The 20,649-nt window shown below is 41.2% G+C and overlaps 1 protein-coding gene and 1 non-coding gene across 2 annotated transcripts in view; both read left to right on the top strand.

Annotated features, from left to right (window-relative positions):
• Wdr43 (WD repeat domain 43) overlaps positions 1 to 20,649 on the top strand; it is a 73,741-nt gene that overhangs the window by 16,834 nt on the left and 36,258 nt on the right. Inside the window, exons 3-5 of the mRNA XM_004627386.2 lie at positions 3,470 to 3,591; positions 15,785 to 15,905; positions 17,139 to 17,278. Coding sequence (XP_004627443.1) covers positions 3,470 to 3,591; positions 15,785 to 15,905; positions 17,139 to 17,278 — 383 coding nt within the window. The remainder of the gene's footprint in view (positions 1 to 3,469; positions 3,592 to 15,784; positions 15,906 to 17,138; positions 17,279 to 20,649) is intronic.
• Positions 16,740 to 16,824, top strand: LOC111815680. Its single transcript, XR_002820336.1, has one exon. It is a non-coding gene; the product is annotated as a small nucleolar RNA SNORD53/SNORD92 (small nucleolar RNA).

Raw genomic sequence — 20,649 nt, 5'->3', positions numbered from 1 at the left:
GCCCACCTGTGATTTGGACAGTTTGGGGGTACCAGGTATCTAGTATCCTATGCAATGTGTGGCTGCAGGCATGATACTGTTGGAGCCTAAAATTTTTTCTTGTATACCTTTAGTACTTTGGTATTACAAATACTTCTGTTTTTGTTTTTATTTCTTGAGACAGGGTCTCACTGTGTGGTCCAGGCTGGCTTCAAACTCGTGATCTTTTTTTAAATGTATTTAGTAAAGGGTCTACAGAGTCTCACTACATAGATCAGACTTGTAATAATTCTCTTGTTTTCAGCCTCCCAAGCACTGGAATTATAGGTGTGCACCACCACTCCCAGTCTCATGGTGATCTTGCCTCAGCCTTCTGAATGCTGGGATGAATAGCTATTTATTTTGCTCAACTAAAATTTTTGATTTTGAGATAAGAGTCTCCCTGTGTTCAGGGTAAGGAATGTCGGAGTGCTACAGTGAAATGGAAAGGGACTAAGCTTTGCAGTTAGTCTAGCCTGAAGTTGCATTCTCCTGCTTATGTGATTGTGGATAATTTAATTTCTCATCTTTGAAGTGGTTATTTATAACCTTGTATAGCTTGTATAACTTTAGTAAGACTTGGACATAAACTATATTGAAAGTGAATGATCTGTAGTTAGTAAATGTTGGTTGATTGATTAAGGGGCCACATGGGCAGATTGCTTTCTTTTTTTTAAATTTTATTTATTTATTTATTTATTTGTGTGTGGCCAGCTTAGCCCACCAGGGGGCGGGGCTGGCTGGCATGTGGTATTGAACCGTGGTCCCTGTGCTTTGCTAAGCTTATTCTGAGTAGGTGCTTTGGACCACTGAGCCATCTCACCAGCCCGCAGATTGCTTTCTGAAAGGCTATGCTGATTCAACACTGCCTCTAGCTATGTCTTATGTTGTCCCCCCCACCAACTATAATCTCATCAACTTGGATAGTACAGTACTAAGCAGATTGCTAGATAAACAGACTTAAAAGGCTACATTTTGGCTTGTTTTTGGTTACTAAGAATAGTTGAATCCACTTGACATACCTGAATTTTTTCTGTGGAGTGTTTGTGTTTGTGCTTTGTGTGTGCACACATAGGTAAAATACAGGACTTCTACGAATAGCCAGCTGAAGAGGGAAGTAACATCTTAATGTTTTAAGACTTTTTTTTCAAGCAGTAATTTTATTTGAAAGTACCTTCTATGATTTTTATTGTTAGGTATGTATGCAGTGGTGCTTAACTGTATGTGTATTTGTTGGAATTAGGTACAAAGAGTGAAAATAGTTACTAAGTACATGACTTAGCACCTCATTTTGCTGAGTGAGTTTGTCCTGGAATGTTTGTGAAATGAGAAACAGCAGTAATCTTTTTTTTTCTTCGTGGAACTGGGGATTGAACTCAGGCCCTTGCGCTTGCCAGGCAAGTGCTTATTCTACTGAGCCATCTCCCCGGCCCCGTTTTTTGTCTTTTTGAGAAAGGGTCTCCGTATGAAGTTCAGGCTCACTTTGTTAGCCCAGGCTGTTCTCAAGCTTATAATGATCCTCCTACTTTAGCCTTCCAGATGCTAGGGTTATAGGTGTGTGCCACCACCCCCAACTTTTTAATTTTTTTTTTTGAGACAGTTTCATTCTGTAGTCTTGGCTGACCTCAAACTTGGAGCAATTCTCTTGCCTCTGCCTCCCAAGTGCTGGGATTATAGGTGTGTACCACCATGCCCAGCCATGAAGACAATTTCTAAATGTAAATAGAAAATCACATAAAAAGTTTCATCTGTCAAGGTTTCTGTTACAGTGATCTTCACTCTCTGCTTCTAGTAAAGGAACATCTTGGTGTGCTGGTATCTATTTAAAGTGCTTTCAGATGGTGTGGCCTGAAAATGTGCCCTTATCTGAAGAAATAGTAAGGTTTTTTTCTTTTTAAATTGAAAAGAAGAGGGGCCAGGGAGATGGCTCAGTGGAATAAGCGCTTCTCTGGCAAGCGCAAGGGCCTGAGTTCAGTCCCTGGTTCCACCAAAAAAATATAAGTAAATAAATAAATAGAGAGGTTTGGCTCTCTGTGTGTGTGTGTGTGTGTGTGTGTGTGTGTGTCTGGCTGGCTCAGCCCATCCTGGGGGCAGGGCTGGCGCTGGCATGTGGTGCCAGGGATTGAACCAGCAGACCTTGTGCACTTGCTTAAACTTGTCTAAGCAGGTGCTTTAGACTGCTGAGCTATCTCACTTACGCTCATTTTGTATTTTGAGACAAGGTTTTACTGTAGTTCAGGCAGGCCTTGAGTTAGCTTTGTAACTTAGACTGGCCTTAAACTTGTGATCAGATTATAGACGTGTGCGGCTGTTGCCTGACTTCTTCAATTTTTGTTTATTTTTATTACTGGGGATTGAATCCAAGACCTTGACAGTTGAGTTATAGCCTACTCCACCCCATTTCTTATGAAAGACCAGGTCTCTGAAGACAGGCAGGCTTGGCTGCAAATTGGCATCCTGCTTCGGGCTCTCACGGTGCTGTGATTATGTATGTGTGCTGTTTTCTAGTAGTTTTTCTTTTTCTTTTTCTTTTTTCTTTTTTTTTTTTTTTTGCGGAACCAGGGATTGAACTCAGGTCCTTTTGCTTGCTAGGCAAGTGCTTATTCCACTGAGCTATCTCCCCGGCCCCTAGTAGTTTTTCTAAGAGATATTTTCTAACTAAATTTTTACCTTTTGAGAGTTGATTTTGCTGGGTGTGGTGGCACATGCCTGTAATCCAGCATTTGGGAAGCTAAAGCAGAAGGAGAATTGCTGTTTGAGGCCAGTGTAGCCTCACTAGTGAGTTCAGAGCCAGCCTAAGTGAGACCCTGTCTCAAAACACAAAAAGCAAACCAAACCAAATCAAAACAAAACAAAAACAAAAGTTGTGTTTGTATCCAGTCATTTGACTTAGACTTGGCATTTCTGTCAAGAGAAAAATGTCATTTAAGTCTAGTACGCTTTGATTTAGAATGTGGTGGTTGGGGCCAGGGAGATAGCTCAATGGCATAAGTGCCTGCCTAGCAAGTGTAAGGTCCTAAGTTCAGTCCTCGGTACAACAAACAAATGAACAAAAAAAAATAGAATGTGGAGGTATGCTTTTCTTACAGAGAAGGGAAAGTTTCTATTTTGATGTTCCAGATGTTTTATCGCAGGTTTGAAAACTGAATAGGAAATTTAGGAAAATTAAAATGAATAGATACAGGTTAAGGCTTGACCCTTTTTTTTTAAACATATGTGATGCAGCGTCTCACTGCGATGCTGAGACTGCTCAGTCTCGTAGTGATCCTCGTGTTTTTAGTCTTCCCAGTGCTGGGATCACAGGACTTGTGCCATGACACCTGGTCTTGGTGGCTGGCTCAGCTGCCTGGGCGCGGCATGTGGCTGACATTTTGTTTAACTGGTGATGACTCTAGGATTCACATTATCATATAAGACAAATTTGTTTTTCTTTAAATTTTTTAATCTGCAGAGTGGTGGTCATGACAACAGAGTCAATTGCATACAGTGGCATCAAGACAGTGGCTGCTTATATAGCTGTTCAGATGATAAGCATATTGTGGAGTGGAACACACAGACGTGCAAAGTGAAGTGGTGAGTAACATTGTTAGGTATGGGGTGGGGCGTCACCTCAGTGACCTTTAAGAGATGAGCGCTACACAAACCCTATTGGATCTAGTGGGAACATACATACATGTTGATATGGTATAAACTTTAAGGAATGTTTAGTGAAACTAGATATACAAGATTTTAACACAAAAGCCAAAGGGTACAAGAGTGAAGTAATTGTATGAGATGTCAGAAGGAAGCATGTGTTCATTTGTCAGGTGAATTGGCACTGTTGAGAAAGGAAGGGGTTTCAGTTGGACCTGCTATGACGATAAGATTTGAAGAGGCAGCAGAATGGTCTGATGATTGGGAAAGAAGGTGGGGAGTTGGCAAAAAGTAAACTTAGGTGTCTAGAAGGTGAAAGATTTACTTGGTACTGACTAGGCTAATTTTGGGGGCCTCTAGGGGTAATGCATGATAAAGAATGGGTATGTTATCCAGTTAATAGTGTGTGTTCATCTCAGGTGCCCATTTTTGTTTTTTGCCAGCTCAGCCCACCCTGAGGGCAGGGCTAGCATGGCGTGTGGTGCTGGGGATCAAACTTCGGTCCCCTGCGCTTACCTAAACAGACGCATTAGACCACTAACCTATCTTGCTGGTCTCCTCAGGTGCCCATTTTGGGATTGGGTCTTTAAATTTGGGAGGTCTGATTTTTTTTTTTTTTTTGAGTTCTGTACATGTTCGTTTGTTTATTTATTGAATACAGGGTTTCAGGCCGGCCAGATATAGGATTAAAGTGCCTGCTTAGGCAGATGCAGCGGCCAGTGGTCAGATTCCCAGCATGTTGTGCCAGCCCCACCTCTGGAGCACACTGAGACAGTGAATGAGACTGGGCTTGGTGTGTGCCAGTAATCCCAGTGCTTGGGAGGCTGAAAAACAGGAAGGATCACTACTAGTCCAATCTGTAATGAGACCCTATAGACCCTGTACTGAAGACATTAAAAAAAAATACAGGGTTTCACTATGTAGCTCAGATTAGTAGTGATCCTCCTGTCTTGGTCTCATCAGTGCTGGAATTACAGCTGTGCACTACCACATCTGTTTTCAGTGTCTGGCATGGCACGCCTGGGGTTCTGGGGCCAGCACGGCATGCAGTACTAGGGATTGAACTCCAGTCCATGAATTTACCAGACAGACGTTTAGACCACAGAGCTATCTCCCCAGCCCTACATATTATTTTATTTTATTTTATTTTATTTTATTTTTTGCTGAACCAGGGATTGAACTCAGGCCCTTGGCGCTTGCCAGGGAAGTGCTTCCTTCACTAAGCCATCTCTGTGGCCCTACATGTTCTTGATGATAATCTTTTGTCTGAGAAACAGCTGGTAAACATTTTTTCCCACATTGTGCGTTAACAGTCTCTTCACTCTGTTGGTTCCTCCTTCTGTGCAAAAGCTTTTTTTTTTTTTTAATTTATTTGTGTGTGTGTGTGTGTGTGTGTGTGGCCAGCTCAGCCCACCAGGGGGCGGGGCTGGCTGGCATGTGGTGCTGGGGGATTGAACTGTGGTCCCTGTGCTTTGCTTAGCTTGTTCTAGGTAGGTGCTTTAGACCACTGAGCCATCTCACCAGCCCGCAAAAGCTTTTTAATAAGATAAGATCCCAGTTGTTGATTCTTTTTTTTTTTTTTTACTGAGAAAAAAGTATATATTTAGAATTAGCCAGCTGGACTCAGTTTAGATGATCCCAATTTTGTTTATTTATTTATTTATTTATTTATTTTGGCGGAACCGGGGATTGAACTTAGACCCTTGTGCTTGCCGAGGAAGCACTTATTCCACTGAGCCATCTCCCCGGCCCCGATGATCCCAATTTTGTTGGCAACATCCAATGCATCATAATCAGGAGCCAGTTGAACATATATATCTTCTTCTCTCCATCAGGCCTGAGTAGGGTATTGACCTTGGCAACATCGATGTCATAGAGCTTCTTTACAGCTTGTTTGATTTGGTGCTTATTGGCTTTGACATCCACAATGAACACGAGTGTGTTGTTATCCTCAATCTTCTTCATGGCTGACTCTGTGGTCAGGGGGAACTTGATGATGGCATAGTGGTCAAGCTTGTTTCTCCTGGGGGCGCTCTTCCGAGGGTATTTGGGCTGCCTCCGGAGCCGCAGCGTCTTGGGACGGCGGAAGGTGGGCGACGTTCGTATCTTCTTTTAGTAGCTGTGGATGCCTTTCAGCACGGCCTTTTTGGCCTTCAAAGCTTTTGCTTTGGCTTCAGCTTTGGGAGGGGCAGGGGCTTCCTTCTTTGCTTTCGGCGCCATCTTGGTAAAAAGGCTTCTGTTGATTCTTTTTGATAGTTACTGTGTGATCGGGGTTTTGTTCATATAGTCTTTGTCTACACAAATGTCTTCAAGAGTTTTACCTATTCTATCTTTGATTTTTTTTTTTTTTAAATGTATTTGGTATAGGGTCTCATTATGTAGCCTGGACTCTCAGCCTCCCCAGCACTGGGATTACAGGTGTGTACCACCATACCTGGTCTCGGTGGCCCACTCAGTGCACCTGGGTGGTTGGCCTGGTGTTGGTGCTGGTGCAGCATGTGATGCTGGAGATTGAACCCCGGTCCCTGCATTTGCCTATAAGGCACTTAGTCCACTAAGCTATCTTTTTTTTTAAAGTCTTTTTTTTTTTATTTTATTTTATGTGTTTGTGTGTGTGTGGCCAGCTCAGCCCACCAGGGGGCGGGGCCGGCCGGCATGTGGTGCTGGGGGACAGAACCGCGGTCCTTGTGCTTTGCTACGCTTGCTCCAAGTAGGTGCTTCAGACCATCAAGCCATCTCACCAGCCCCTCCACTAAGCTATCTTGCCGGCCCTCCTGTTCTCTTTTTGGGGAGCTGGCTCAGCCCACCCTGAGGTTGGGGCTGGTGTAGCATGTGGTGTCAGGTATCGAACCTTGGTCCCCTGCTCCTGGTCTAAAGTAGGCACTTTGGACCTCTGAGCTATCTTGCTGGCCTTTTAAAAAAAATTATTTAGTACAGCGTCTACAGGTCTTACTACACATATCATACTCATAGTGATCCTCCTGTTTTTAGCTTCCCAAGCGCTGGCATTACAGCAAGCCAGCCTAGTCCCTGTACTATCTTAATATTTAGATTTGATCCATTTCAAATTTAGTATACTGCATAATGAGGTAAAAAGAAAAACTAGAGGTTTTCTTCAAGTGAATGTGTTGAGCACCTTTGTCAAAGATAAGGTGGTTGAGTATGTTTGGAGTTGTTTCCGCATCTTCCAATCTGTTCCATTGATCTTCAGGTCTGTGGGGGGACCCCCCCCCCCCCGTTATCACAGTAGCTTTGTAGTATAATTTCAAGTCAAGGATTGTGATGCTCCCTGCCTTGCCTTTGTTGCCCAGAATTGCCTTTGCTGTTATTCCAGGTCTCTTCTGGTTCCAAGTGAATTTTGGGATTGTTTTTCTCTAGTTCTGTGAGATATACTGTTGGAATTTTGATCAGAATTTTTTTTTTAAATTTTTTTTTATTTATTTGAGAGAGAGAGAGAGAGAGAGAGAGAGAGAGAGAGGGGTGTGTGTGGCCAGCTCAGCCCACCAGGGGGCGGGGCTGGCTGGCATGTGGCGCTGGGGGATTGAGCCGCGGTCCCTGATGCTTTGCTAAGCTTGTTCTAAGTAGGTGCTTTAGACCACTGAGCCATCTCACCAGCCCCTTTGATCAGAATTGCATTAAATCTGTTTAACAGTTTTGGAAAAGTATGGCCATTTTCATTACATTGGTTCTTGCTACCCAAGAAAAGGGATATCTTTCTGGGTTTTTAAAAATTTTTTTATTTTTATTTTTTTATTTATGTGTGTGTGTGTGTGTGTGTGTGTGTGGCCAGCTCAGCCCACTAGGGGGCGGGGCTGGCTGGCATGTGATGCTGGGGGATTGAACCGCAGTCCCTGTGCTTTGCTAAGCTTGTTCTAAGTAGGTGCTTTAGACTACTGAGCCATCTCACCAGCCTTTCCGTTTTTTGATACCCTCTTTAATTTTTTCTTAATACTGTAGTTTTCAATGTAGAGGTCTTTTATATCCTTCCTTCGTTAGGTTGATTCCTAGGTATTTCTTTCTTTTTTTTTTGAATGCTATTATGAATAGTCTTGTTTCCCTAATTTTTCTCATTAACTTTGTTATTTGTGTACAGGAAGGCTTTTGATTTTTTTGGTGTTGACTTTGTATCCAGTCATGCTACTGAATTTGCTTATTAAATACAGCAGGGTTTTAAAGGAGTTGTGGGGTTCTATGTAGAGTATCATGTCATCTGCAGATAGATAATGATAATTTAATTTCTTTCCTGTCACTTTTCCTTTTGTTTCTCTTGTCTAATTGCTCTGCCTAAAGTTACCAGGACTATATTGAATTATTGGAGACATTGGACATCCTTGTCTTGTTCCTGATTTTAGAGAGAAAGCTTTCAGTTTCCGTCTATTTATTTATTTATATTTTATGTATTTAGTACAGGACCTACAGGGTCTCACTACATAGGTTGAACTTGTAGTGATTCTTCTCTGTGCAGCCTCCCAAGCGCTGGGACTATAGGTGGACACTACCACGCCCAGTCTCAGTTTCCCTCAGCACCCCTGGGGTGGGGCTGGCATGGCTCACGGGGATTGAATCCAGTCCCTGTGTCTGCCTAAGCAGGCTTTTTGTTTTTTTTTTTTTTTTGCGGAACCAGGGTTTGAACTCAGGCCTTTGTGCTTGCCAAGGAAGCTCTTATTCCACTGAGCCATCTCCCCAGCCCTAGGCAGGCATTTTAATCTGCTGAGCTATCTGGCTGGCCCTTTTGGTCTATTTAGTATGATGATGGCTATTGGTTGGTTTGCCATACATAGCCTTTATCAGATTGAGATAAAGATCATGTATTCCAATTTTCTGTTGTTTTTATCATAATTGGGTGCTGGACTTTGTAAAATACTTTTCCTCCGTCTACTTTTTGTCCCTGGCCTTGTTAATACGGTATATTACATTTATGGATTTGCGTATATTGAACCATCCCTGCATTCCTGGGATGAATCCCACTTGGTTGTGATGTATAGTCTTAATGATTTGATGCATTGTTTGCTTCTTTTTTTGGTACTGGGGATTGAACTCATAACCTTGCACTTGCCAGACAGGGACTAAAGCTGCTGAGCAAGATGTCTCCCCAGCCTCTGCTTATATCTTGTTGGAGATTTTTGCATCTATGTTGTTCATTTGGGAGATTAGCCTGTTACTCTCTTTCTGAGTTGGGTGTTTCTCTGGTTTTGGTATCCAGGTAATGCTTGATTCCAGGAATGAATTTGGGACAGTTGTTTCCTTTCAATTTCATTAAAGAGTGTGAGAAGTAGTGGTGTTAGGTCTTTTCTAAATTTCTGTGGAGTTCAGCAGTGAATCTGTCAAGGTCTTGGTTTTTCTTTGTTGGTATTTTTTTTTTTTTTTCTTTTTTCTATTTTGGCCGTTGCAGCCCACCTTGGGAAGGGGCTGGCATAGCATGTGGTGCTGGGGAATCCAATCATGGTCGCTGTGTGGTTGCCTAGGCTTACCTAACCAGGTGCTTTAGACCACTGAATTATCTTGCCAGCCCGGTTGGTAGGTTTTTAATTATGTCTTTTATTTATTGCATTGATTGATACTGTTTTATTTAGGATTTTTATGTCTTCTTGATTCAGTCTTGGTAATTCATACATGTCTAGGAATTCATATGTATCTGTCCATTTCTTGTGAATTTTCCATCTTATTAGGATACAGATTTTCAAAGTAGATATAGATGATCTGGGTTTCTGCAGGGTCCTTTGTGATTTTGCCCTATTCATTGCTAATTGAGTATATTTGAGTCTTCATGGATAAGCTTGGATAAGGGTTTGTTGATTTTATTTAATCTTTCAAAGAACCAATTCTTTGAATCATTGATTTTTTTTTTTTTCTTTTGTATTTTCTTAGTCTCCAGTGCGTTAGTTTCTGCTCTGCTTTTTATAATGCCCTCCCTTATGTACACTTTTGGCCTAGCCTGCTCTTTATTTTTCTATAAGTTTAAGGTACACCATTAAGTTGTTTATTTGCACTTTCTGTGTTAGCCTGAGACAGGTTTTCACTGCTATAAATTTCCCTCTTAGGGCTGCTTTCATTGTGTGCCATAAATTCCAGTGTGTTGTAGTGCATGTCAAATTTCTTTTCCCTAGCAGGAAAGTTTTTTGCTATTACATCTGTTAATTTTTTTTTTTTTTTTTTTTTGGCAGAACTGGGAATTGAACACAGACCCTTGCGCTTGCTAGGGAAGCGCTTATTCCACTGAGCCATCTCCCCGGCCCCTAATTTATTCTTTTGTGCCTCACCCAGCAGCTGCTGAATTGATTTCTCGTGATCCTTGCTATTTTTAGGGAACTTTCTCTTCATGATCTCTAACTGCAAGCCTGTATATTCTGTATATGAAATCTTGTTGTCACATTGGCTTAATCTGCTGTGAATACTTTGAATGGAATTTTTGCTCTCCTGGATATCTGCTGAATCTGCCTTAAATGAATCTGAAAGATTTCATTTCTTTCCTATGTTGAACATTCATGGCTTCCATAGGTTTCTTAAGTCCCTCAAATTTCTGTCTGTGTCTCATAGTACCACTAAGCATGGCTTTCATTGTGATCACCATGTCTGCAGTTACCTGAGATGTTATTTCTGATTTGATTTTTTTTTCTAGAGCCTCATTCAATTGCTTTGTTGTTAATGCTTCAGAGAGGCAAGGTGGGTGACTTCCAGATTATCTCACATCATTGCCCCTGGGTTTGCTGTTGGTGAACTAGATGTCTGGCGTGGCATTTTATTTTCTCATGTTATTTTCTTTTTTTAGCTTAATTCCTGGTGTGATGCTTGTTAATTGCCTATGATGTGTTGCTTTATTATTAGTATTTCAAATCCTTTGGAAATGACTACTTGCCTGAGGTATCTTGCAGATACAACTGGCGTTTGGTTTTTGAGTCTTACAAGATCCTTTGTCTTCAGTTTGTTGGGGCTAAGAAGTTACTTCCTGCTTGGCACAGCCAGTGCCTGGTTCTTTGGTACAGTGTCACTGTATTTTTCTGTGCTGCTTAGTCTCAGTCTTGGGATACCAGGAAGAGATCTGTTTAAAATGATAATGTTACTTTTGGCTATAGGGATACCATCAGCAATAACAGAAGCGTGTACAGTAGGATATACAGTATTCAAGTCCTGAATATGTCGATTTCACTCTCAAGGGTAAAAATTTAAAAGTGGAAAAAATAGAAAAGTGGAATAAGAGGAAAACATTTATTATTATTTTTTGGTACAAGGTCTCACTACACAGCATGGACTCCTAATGATCCTCTTGTTTTCAGCCTCCCCAGCAGTGGGATTATAGGCATGTGTCACCATGCCCGGACTTGGTCACTGGCTCAGTAAGCCCCAGGGGTGGGGCCTGCGCAGCATGTGGCACTGGGGATTGAACCCTGGTCCCTGTGCTTGCCAAAGCAGGTGCTTAGTCTGCTGAACTATCTCGCTGGTCTGTTTTAGTAGGTATTTTTTTTTTTTTTAATGCTGTAATTTCTTTTTTAAAAATTTTATTTATTTATTTGTGTGTGTGTGTGTGTGTGTGTGTGTGTGGCCAGCTCAGCCCACCAGGGGGTGGAGCTGGCTGGCATGTGGTGCTGGGGGATTGAACCGCGGTCCCTGTGGTTTGCTAAGCTTGTTCTAAGTAGGTGCTTTAGACCACTGAGCCATCTCACCAGCCCCCTGTTTTAGTAGGTCTTAATGTTAATTACTTTTAGCATTCTGTAGTCTTCTGTGTTTTTTTTATTTAATGATTGAGATACATTGGTGCTATTTTTGATTTTTTGTTTTTGTATTTTGGGGAAGAGTTTTTTGTTTTCAACACATAGTTTCTTTAATTGAAGGATTATTCCATAACTTCTAAGTAGATAAAATATACAATTTTTATTTTATTTCATTTCATTTTTAGGGAAGGGTCTACAAGGTATTCAGGGTCTCACTACTAGATCAGACTCAGTGATTTGCCTGTTTACAGCCTCCCAAGAGCTGGAATTACAGGCATGTGCCATCATGCCCAGTCTCAATTGCTGTCTCAGCATGTCCTGGGGGTGGGGCCTGCAGGGCAGGCCCAGGGATTGAACCCCCGACCTCTGTGCCTACATTGGTGCTTAATGTAGTTATTTAGCCCAGAAATTGGTATGCCTCATTTTTCTTGTATTTCATATTACATCATTTGATCCTTGTCTCCACTGGGGCAGTGGGCTGTTAGTCTACATCTTGTCTCTCTTGATCTTTTATTTTTTTATTTTTAATTTTTTTGTAGAATTGGGGATTGAACTCAGGCCCTTGCGCTTGCCAGGCAAGCACTTACTCTGCTAAGCTATCTTCCCGGCCCCTCTGTTTCTTTTTTAATTGTATTATATTTCTTTCCAACTCCCTGAAGAGAATTACAATAGGATTTCAGTTTTTTCCTTTTGCTGTTGTTCATTTGATTTAGTTTCTAGTTTTAACATTGAAAACATTCTTCAGGTTATAGGAGATCCTTGGTGGCCTGCTGGTATTTGTAAAGAAAATAATAAAATGGAGTGTGTGGCACTTGAGTTGTGGGGCTTCCTTTGCAGAAGGATTGGAGGCCTAAAGTCGTTGGTTTATATCACTCTTTCCTCAGGAATTCGTCACATTTTCCAATGGCGGCCAGTATTCCATTCTGTTGCTTGTATGGGCATCTGTGTGTTGTCCAGGATGGCCTGGGACTCATGATGATCCTTTGTGTCTCAGCCTCCTGAGTACTGGTATTAACAGGTGTGCACCACCATGCCTGGCTTCAGGGTGTTTTTTTTTTTTTTTTGGTATCAGTTTAGTGAATATATAAAAGTGGGAAAATATATATGGTTTGTTTTGGAGACAAGGACTCACTGTAGTTTACGCTGACCTTGAACTCAGGCTGGCCTCAGCCCCACGATGAGCCTCCTGCCTCTGCCACCTAAGTACAGGGTTGTGTACCATTGTGCCCAGCAGTGAATATATATTGAATGATGAATATAAATTAGTTTTATTTTTTTATTATTTTTTAAAATTTTATTTAGAGTGTGTGTGTGTGTGTGTGTGTGTGTGTGGCCAGTTCAGCCCACCAGGGGGCGGGGCTGGCTGGTATGTGGTGCTGGGGGATTGAACCGCGGTCCCTGTGCTTTAGCTGAGCTTGTTCTAAGTAGATGCTTTAGACCGCTGAGCCATCTCACCAGCCCAAAAATTAGTTTTAAAACTGGGCTGTGGTCAGAAACTGGTACAAATTTTAGAAATTAGAGGGTAAAGAGAAAGTTCATACATTAAAATGTACATTTCCTTTATTATAAGTACATTTAGGTGCATCATTTATTTATTTATTTATTTTTTGGTTAACAGAAAGCAACTTTTTTTTTTTTTTCCCTCTTTTTCCGTAACCGGGGATTGAACTCAGACCCTTGCGCTTGCCAGGGAAGCACTTATTCTACTGAGCAATCTCCCCAGCCCCTAAGTGCATCATTTATATAAAAAATTTGTAGTTGCCTGTTTATGTCTCCTGTTTTCCTTTTGAATTTTTTTGTTATGTGTGTACTGGGGACTAAACCCAAGACCTTCACTACTTCCCCACTCTTTTATTTTTTATTCATTTTCATTGTATTTTTACTTTTATTTTGAGATAGGGTTTTGTGAAGTTGTGCAGGCTGGGCTCATTTTTGCAGTCTTTCTGCCTCAGCCTCCTGTATTGTAGGGTTACAGGTATGAATTCTTTTTGTTATTGATGCAAAGGAGCAAATATGTGGTAGGTTTTTCTTTTGTTTCTGTTTTGGCTTTTTGAGACAGGGTCTCACTGTGTAGTTCAGGCTGCCTATCAACTCACTGCTTAGCCTAGACTGACCTCAAACTCTTGGTAATCCTCCTGTCTCAGCCTCTCAAGTGCTAGAACTATAGGTGTGCACCATGCTTAGCTACAGAGTGTAATTTTGAGTATTCTATGTTTATATGTTACCCTTTTAAGGAGAAGATTTCTAGTAGTTTCAGAAGTGTCATTCTGCAGTTGATTCTCTTCAAAGTCAAATAGCATGGCAGGGGAAAGCTTTTCATCCCTTGGCAGCAGGAACGCCAAGCACAGGAGAGGGACTCCAGAGAGGAGAGGTAGGGGACAGGGAACATCCTACAAGCCCTTCAATTTAGTGGATATATATATATAGAAGTGAGGGGGAAGTGGGCTAGTCTCCTCACTGGTTCAGCTAATGCCCTTGTTTGTGCTCCCTCCAGTTCCTCCTGTCCCACCAGCCTACAAAAAAAACTAATACAAGGAAGCTTTGTGGGGGACATTTTGAATCAACCAGAACATTTTTCTTTTCACATCTGTTTTGACAAGGTCTTGCTATATTGTTAATGTTGTAACTCAAAAATGAGGCAGGCTCGAAAAGAAGCACTTTATTTTAGCTGGTAGCCAGCGGCAGACACCCCAGCAAGATGCTGAGGTGTGTGCTGGGAGGATGAGGGGAGTGGGTATTTAAGCTGATAAACCGCAAAGGCTGACGTCAAAGTTTCATCTAGGGGCTACAGTTGAAAAATTACCTGTTTCTAATGAACAATAACAGGTGCAGTAGTGGGTACAGTTTGTAGCTGGGAATGAGGGCAAGAACAGGGCATTGGGCTAGAACTAGATTCAGGTGTATACAAAGGACAGTGTGAGAAAGGCCCAACTGCAGGTTCTCAAGTAGAGAACGGGGCACAGTGGTTAAGTTACAGCGTTTAGAATGGTGCATACAGAACAAGATGGCAGCGCATATGTCAAGTTATAACAGTTAATAACATTACAGTGGAAGCATACAGAGTTACAAAATTGGAATCAATTGCACAGGTTATAACAGTTAAGGCTGGGCTTGAATTCACCATATAGCCCTGGCTGGCCACAAACTCAGGGTGATTTTCTGCCTCGGTTTCCTTTCTTCTTCTTCTTCTTCTTCTTTTTTTTTTTTTTTTTTGCGGAACCGGGGATTGAACTCGGACCCTTGCGCTTACCAGGGAAGGGCTTATTCCACTGAGCCATCTCCCTGGCCCCTCTTCTTTTTTTAAAAATGTATTTATTGGGCTGGTGAGATGGCTCAGTGGTCTAAAGCACCTATTTGAACAAGCTTAGCAAAGCAAAGGGACCCCGGTTCAATCCCCCAGCACCACATGCCAGCCAGCCGCGCCCTCTGGTGGCCTGAGCTGGCCACACACACACACACACACACACACACACAAATAAATAAAAAAAAAATGTATTTATTACAGGGTCTGCAGGTCTCACTATGTAGATCCTATTCATAGTGATCCTCCTGTTTTCAGCCACCCAAGTGCTGGGATTACAGGCGTGTAATACCACACCCAGTCTCATTTGGGTGTGTGGGGGGTGGGGTGGGGCTGGCCTGGCATGCTGGAGATCGAGCCCTGTCCCTGCATTTTTTTTTTCCTTTTTACTCAGTTTCCTTTGTGGTGTGTATTCTAGATGTAAATAAACAGCCAACTTCCCTTTTGCTCATAACAATATGTTTAACAAACTGCAAAATGTCTTGGTTCTAATCTTATTCGAGCTCTTAAAAGGAATAACTTAACCTAATTTATTTCACTTGTTGGATGGGAATTCATCCATACAGATTTGGGTTAGAAATCAACTTTTTGTGCTATGGCTTGAGATGTTGTTTTTGTTGCTAAAGGATTAAAGGCTAATTTTGCAAAGAAAACAAAAACTGCCTTGGGAATAGGTTGGGTGGACCCGTGAAGGTCCAGAGTAGTAGTTGCTTGGACATTAACACAGTTTCCTCCTGGTCACTGGATACATATAACTACCTCTTTTTAACTCTTAGAACTCTTACCTGCCTGTTTTCTGCTATCTCTTGAGTATTTTATCCTGCAAAGGGAGCTCATGCTGTGTTTGAAGCATCCTTCTGGGAGGCTTCACTAATATGTCCAGTACTATTAACCTAACCCAAGATTTTAAGGAATGTCATTGGCATAGGATCTTTGTTTTGTACCGGAGATGGAACTCAGGACCTTGTGCTCACCGGACAGGCACTTATGCCACTGAGCTATCTCCCTGGCTGACATACTATTTGCATGGTATTTTTAATACCTGTTTTTCTTTTTTGTTATTTTCTGCTGACTAAACTTTCTCCCTATTCACTGTGATGTTTTAATTTTCTTTGCATTATAGCAAATGGAAAGGTGACAATAGCAGCGTCACTTCCCTGTGTATCAGCCCAGATGGAAAGATGTTACTTTCAGCTGGTCGAACAATCAAACTATGGGTTTTGGAGACCAAAGAAGTCTACAGAGTGAGTGTATAAAATTATTTGTAAGCATAACAGTCATACAGAGTAAGTGTGGAGAAAGGCAGAAATTTTGACCATAGGATATTGTGTTAAGAATATAAATCCTAAAAAAAAAAAAAAAAGAATATAAATCCTAGGCTTTGTGCTGCTGCCTGTAGTCCCAGCACTTAGGAGGCTGAGACAGGAGGGTGGCTTGAGGCCAGCCTAGGCTACATAAGGAAATTTTGTACCCCAAAAAAACAATTCAAATTTTTCTTTTTTTTTTTTGGCAGAAACGGGGTTTGAACTCAGGCCCTTGTACTTGCCAGGCAAGCAGTTATTCTACTGAGCTATCTCCCCAGCACCCCAAATTTTTCATGCATGTCAAATAATAGGATTAACAGACAAAAATTAGTCTGCATATATGATTTGGTCTGGAAAGGATGCATAAAATAAATGGAATTTGAGTTTAAAATCTGTTACTATAAGGTAGTTATGGTAATTTTATTTTCTAGCTTGCATCTAGTGTTTGGTCCATGTATAGTATTTCACTGTAGAGGTTTTTTTTTTTTAAATGTGTTTAGGACATGGTATACAGGGTCACACTACATAGACCAGACTCAGTGATTCTTCTGTTTTCAGCCTCCCAAGCACTGGGATTATATGTACGCGCCGCCATGCCCAGTCTCAATCTCCATCTCAGCGTGCCCTGGGGCAGGGCTGGCATGGCATGCCAGGGAGCTGCTGTGTTCTGCCTTAGCAGGCACTTCAGAACACTGAGCTGTCTGGCTGGCTCTCATTGTAGAGAGTTTTTAATGTTAGGAAAAGCAGCTGCGCTCAGGGGTCGCTGAACTTGAGGTGCTGTGATGATGCTATAAAATTGTGGTTTCGACTCGCTGAGAGTAAAATGAAGACCTACAATTCCTTGGCTGTGTCTGAGCACCTAAGCAACCCTTTAAAAGTGAGTAGAATTAGAGCTGGAGATGGAGCTGGATGGTGGAGTGTTGCCTAACATTCCCAAGATCTTGGGTTTGGTGCCTGGTGCTGCACAGAAAGAGTTTAATTTTGATTGTTTTCATACAGGTGTTTTAAATGTGCAAAGATTATAGCATAAATGATCTTATTTGCTTATAATTAAACAATTTTCTTGTAGAGCTTTGCTGTCAGATTAATAGCTTCTTTCTGGTACACATGGATTCTTTTTGTACAGTACTACTTTGAATCTAGCCCCTTCTAATGAGATTTAACTTTCTCTAGCACTTCACAGGACATGCGACACCAGTTTCATCGCTTATGTTCACTACTATCAGACCTCCTAATGAGAGCCAGCCCTTTGATGGAGTTACAGGCCTTTATTTCTTATCTGGAGCAGTGCATGACCGGTTACTTAATGTCTGGTAGGTAGTTCTTTTGGATTTTGGAGGGAGCTTTGCCTTGAAGGAATCTGTCAAAGTTCATGTGGTTATTACAAGTTTTTTTTTTTTGCGGAACCAGGGATTGAACTCAGACCCTTGTGCTTGCTAGGGAAGCGCTCATTCCATTGAGCCATCTCCCCGGCACAGTCTTTTTTTTTTTTTTGGGTTAATACAAGTGATGAGTGTAAGACTCACTTTATTGTTTGGAATTACGTTGACTTATGGTGAAGAACTGATCCTGTCTAAACATTGGATCTTTTGGAGAACAATTTAAGAGCATTACAAAATAGAGCCTCCTGCCTACTCCCTTAGAGATGCAGTAGTCTGAATATTTTTGTGAACAAAGACATTTTGCTCCAAAAAGCAAAGTTAGGGATATAGCTAAGAGGTAAATTTAAAAATAAAAATTTTAGAGAGAAGATACTTCATTTTGTAGAAATAGATGGCACCCCTACGTTAACAATGTCTATTTACTGATGGCTGAGGTATAAAATTACTTGACGTTTTGAGAATTACCACTAACCTTTCTGTGTTATTATTCCCTTTGAGGTTAACTTGTATAAATTTCATATACGGTCTCACTACGTAGATTGAACTCAGTGATTCTCCTGTTTTCAGCCTCTCAAACGCTGGGTTTGTAGGCGTGTACCACCACGCCTGACCTAAGGTTAACTTTTAGAAATAAAAATTAATTTGATGCTAGGGAGCTATCAACAAGTTTTAAAGGTAAGAAATAAATTTCTTGGATTTCAAGATATCATTTGATAATGAATTTGCCATTTTCAGTACTGTTCGTGACAAAATCTGGAGGTAGTATCACATTTTAGGAATAGTTAGTTGGGCATGCTTGTGATCATACATTTATGGTGCTTATCTAGAAATAGTACTCAGGACTTCAAGCTTGGGGCACTGCTCTGTAGACCTGCCTGGGAGGGAGATCGAGGGACAGGGTCATTTGAGCCTAGCAGTTCAAGTATACGTTGGCCAACACAGCCAGACTCTGTCTCAAAAAACAAAGTGAGGAATATAGCTAAGAGGTAGAACACTAGCCTCACACATGTAAAGTCCTGGGTTTTATCTTTAGCAGTGCAAAACAAAAAACAAATTAGTAATGCCAGAGTTAAATGCTTACAATGGCCGCCTGACATTACTGAGATACTTCAGTCCTAAGTGTTTTATAACACAGCACTTTCATATCTTAGTTTCTGAAGTTACAGAATTTCTGTCTGTCTTTTCCTTCTTTCTTACCTTCTTTCCTTCTTTCTTTCTTTCTTTTCTTGTATTTTAGGGAAGAGTCTACAGGGTGTTCAGGGTCTCACTACTAGATCGGACTCTTAGTGATCTGCCTGTTTACAGCCTCCCAAGAGCTGAGATTACAGGCATGCACCAAGCCTAGTCTCAAATGCAGGCTCAGCATGCCCTGGTGGCGGGGCCAACACTGTAGGCCTCAGGATCGAACCCTTGGCCCCTGCACCTGCTTGCAGGCACTTTAATCTGCTGAGCTATTTGGCTGACCCCCCAGAATTTCTAAGAGAAGGATTGATTTCCATTATTATTATGAAAAATAGTATCTTGTCTGGAGGCATCCTAGTAACAGAAGAGTAAACTTAGTTTTAACTTGTACATCTCTCCCCAGAAATTTATATTCCATATTAAAAGGCTGCCTAACAAACTATAAAGTTTGGATATTAGTAGAGCAAACCTAAAGTTACCTGATTTTGTTTATTGTTGTTTTGTTTGAGACAGTGTTGCCTTGTGGTACAGGCCCAGGCTGGGCTTGAACTGGTGGTGATCCTCCTGCATCAGGCTTCCAAGTGCTAGGATTAGAGGTGTGCAACACCATACCTGGCAAGAATGCATTTTGAAATTAAGAAAGTACAAAAACAGAGGGCTGGCGAGATAACTCAAAGAGACTTGAGTGCCTGCTGGTTCGATCTGGGCACCATGCTGGCCCTGTCCCTGGGTGTGCTTAGCCTGCCACCAAGATTGGGCATGGTGGCACACGTCTGTAATCCCAGTGCTGGGAAGGCTGAAAACAGGAGTTGGAGCTGCCTAGTGAGATACTGTACCAAGTACATTAAAAAGAAAAAAGTATAAAAACATGTAGTTTACTAAAATCAATTTAATTTTCTTTTGCTCTTTAAAACGTGGAAAGATTGCTTATTATTTTTTTATTTTTATTTTTTGTGGTACTGGGGATTGAACTCAGGACCCTGCACTTGCCAGGCAAGTGCTTATTGTATTGAGCTGTGTCCCAGGCCCTAAGATTGATTATTAGATACATTGTTTTCCTGGGTAATAAAGAGAAAGTGACTTTGAATTGTTTTGGATTTGATTCCCAGTAACAAAAACTCAAAACAAAATAACACTCTCCTGATCAATTGTTTTGGAAATCGTACCTGTGCTTATTCTATTATTTGTACCTAGCTTTATTGAAGAATAGCTTACACATAAATAAACTGTGTACATATAAAATACATAGATTCGTAATTTTCATGTGTGTTACTATAATCAAGACAGTGTGGCTGGGGAGATAGATCAGCAACATAAGCACTTGCTGGCAAGCACAAGGTCCTGTATTCAATCCTCAGTTTAAAAAAACCCCAAAACCAGTGGGCATTGTACCCTTGGTAATCTGCCACAGTCTCCAGACATGTTGATAGGTTGGGTTGTTATGAATAGAACTGCTGTAGTTTTTTTTTTGGCAGAACCAAGGATTGAACTTAGCCCTTGCACTTGCCAGGGAAGCGCTTATTCCACTGAGCCATCTCCCGGCCCCTGCTGTAGTTCAAGAGCATTTCCCTTGGGCAAAAACCTGAGCGTTGAGTAGTTTGGCTAGTTTCTGTGTCTACTTCCCCCCCCCCCCCGTCAGATTTTACTGGTACATTTAAATATACATAATACCCACATTCATCATAGAGAATTTATACTTGTACATGATATAGCTTGATTCTCCCTCCCACTCTCCTACCCTCCCTTTAACCCCTTTTCCTTCCCCATTTACGGAAGTTCTGGGTTTTTTTTTTCCCCTTTTCTCTTTTTTTTTTTTAAACCTTTTCCCTTCTGTCTCTTGTTCCCTTCCCCATTTGAATATTTTCTATTTCACAATACCTAATATACATTTTGGTCCTCATTTATACCATCAGTTTCTCATACTAGAGAAACAGTGCAATATTTGTACATGTGTGTCTGATTTATTTCACTTAGGAGTATGGTCTTTTTTTTTTTTTTAAGCAGCAAAGTAGGTATCATTTCTTTTATTAATTTTATTGGTACATTTTATTTTATTTTAATAATTTTATTGAGAAACAAATAGCAATGAGACAGTTTCAGAGCAAATTGGTAGGACAGTT

The sequence above is a fragment of the Octodon degus genome, unplaced genomic scaffold (assembly GCF_000260255.1).
Source record: "Octodon degus isolate 3935 unplaced genomic scaffold, OctDeg1.0 scaffold00019, whole genome shotgun sequence".
NCBI classification, from domain to species: domain Eukaryota; kingdom Metazoa; phylum Chordata; class Mammalia; order Rodentia; family Octodontidae; genus Octodon; species Octodon degus.
Note: the sequence above shows the minus strand (reverse complement) of the source record. Positions and strands in the feature narration are given on the sequence as shown.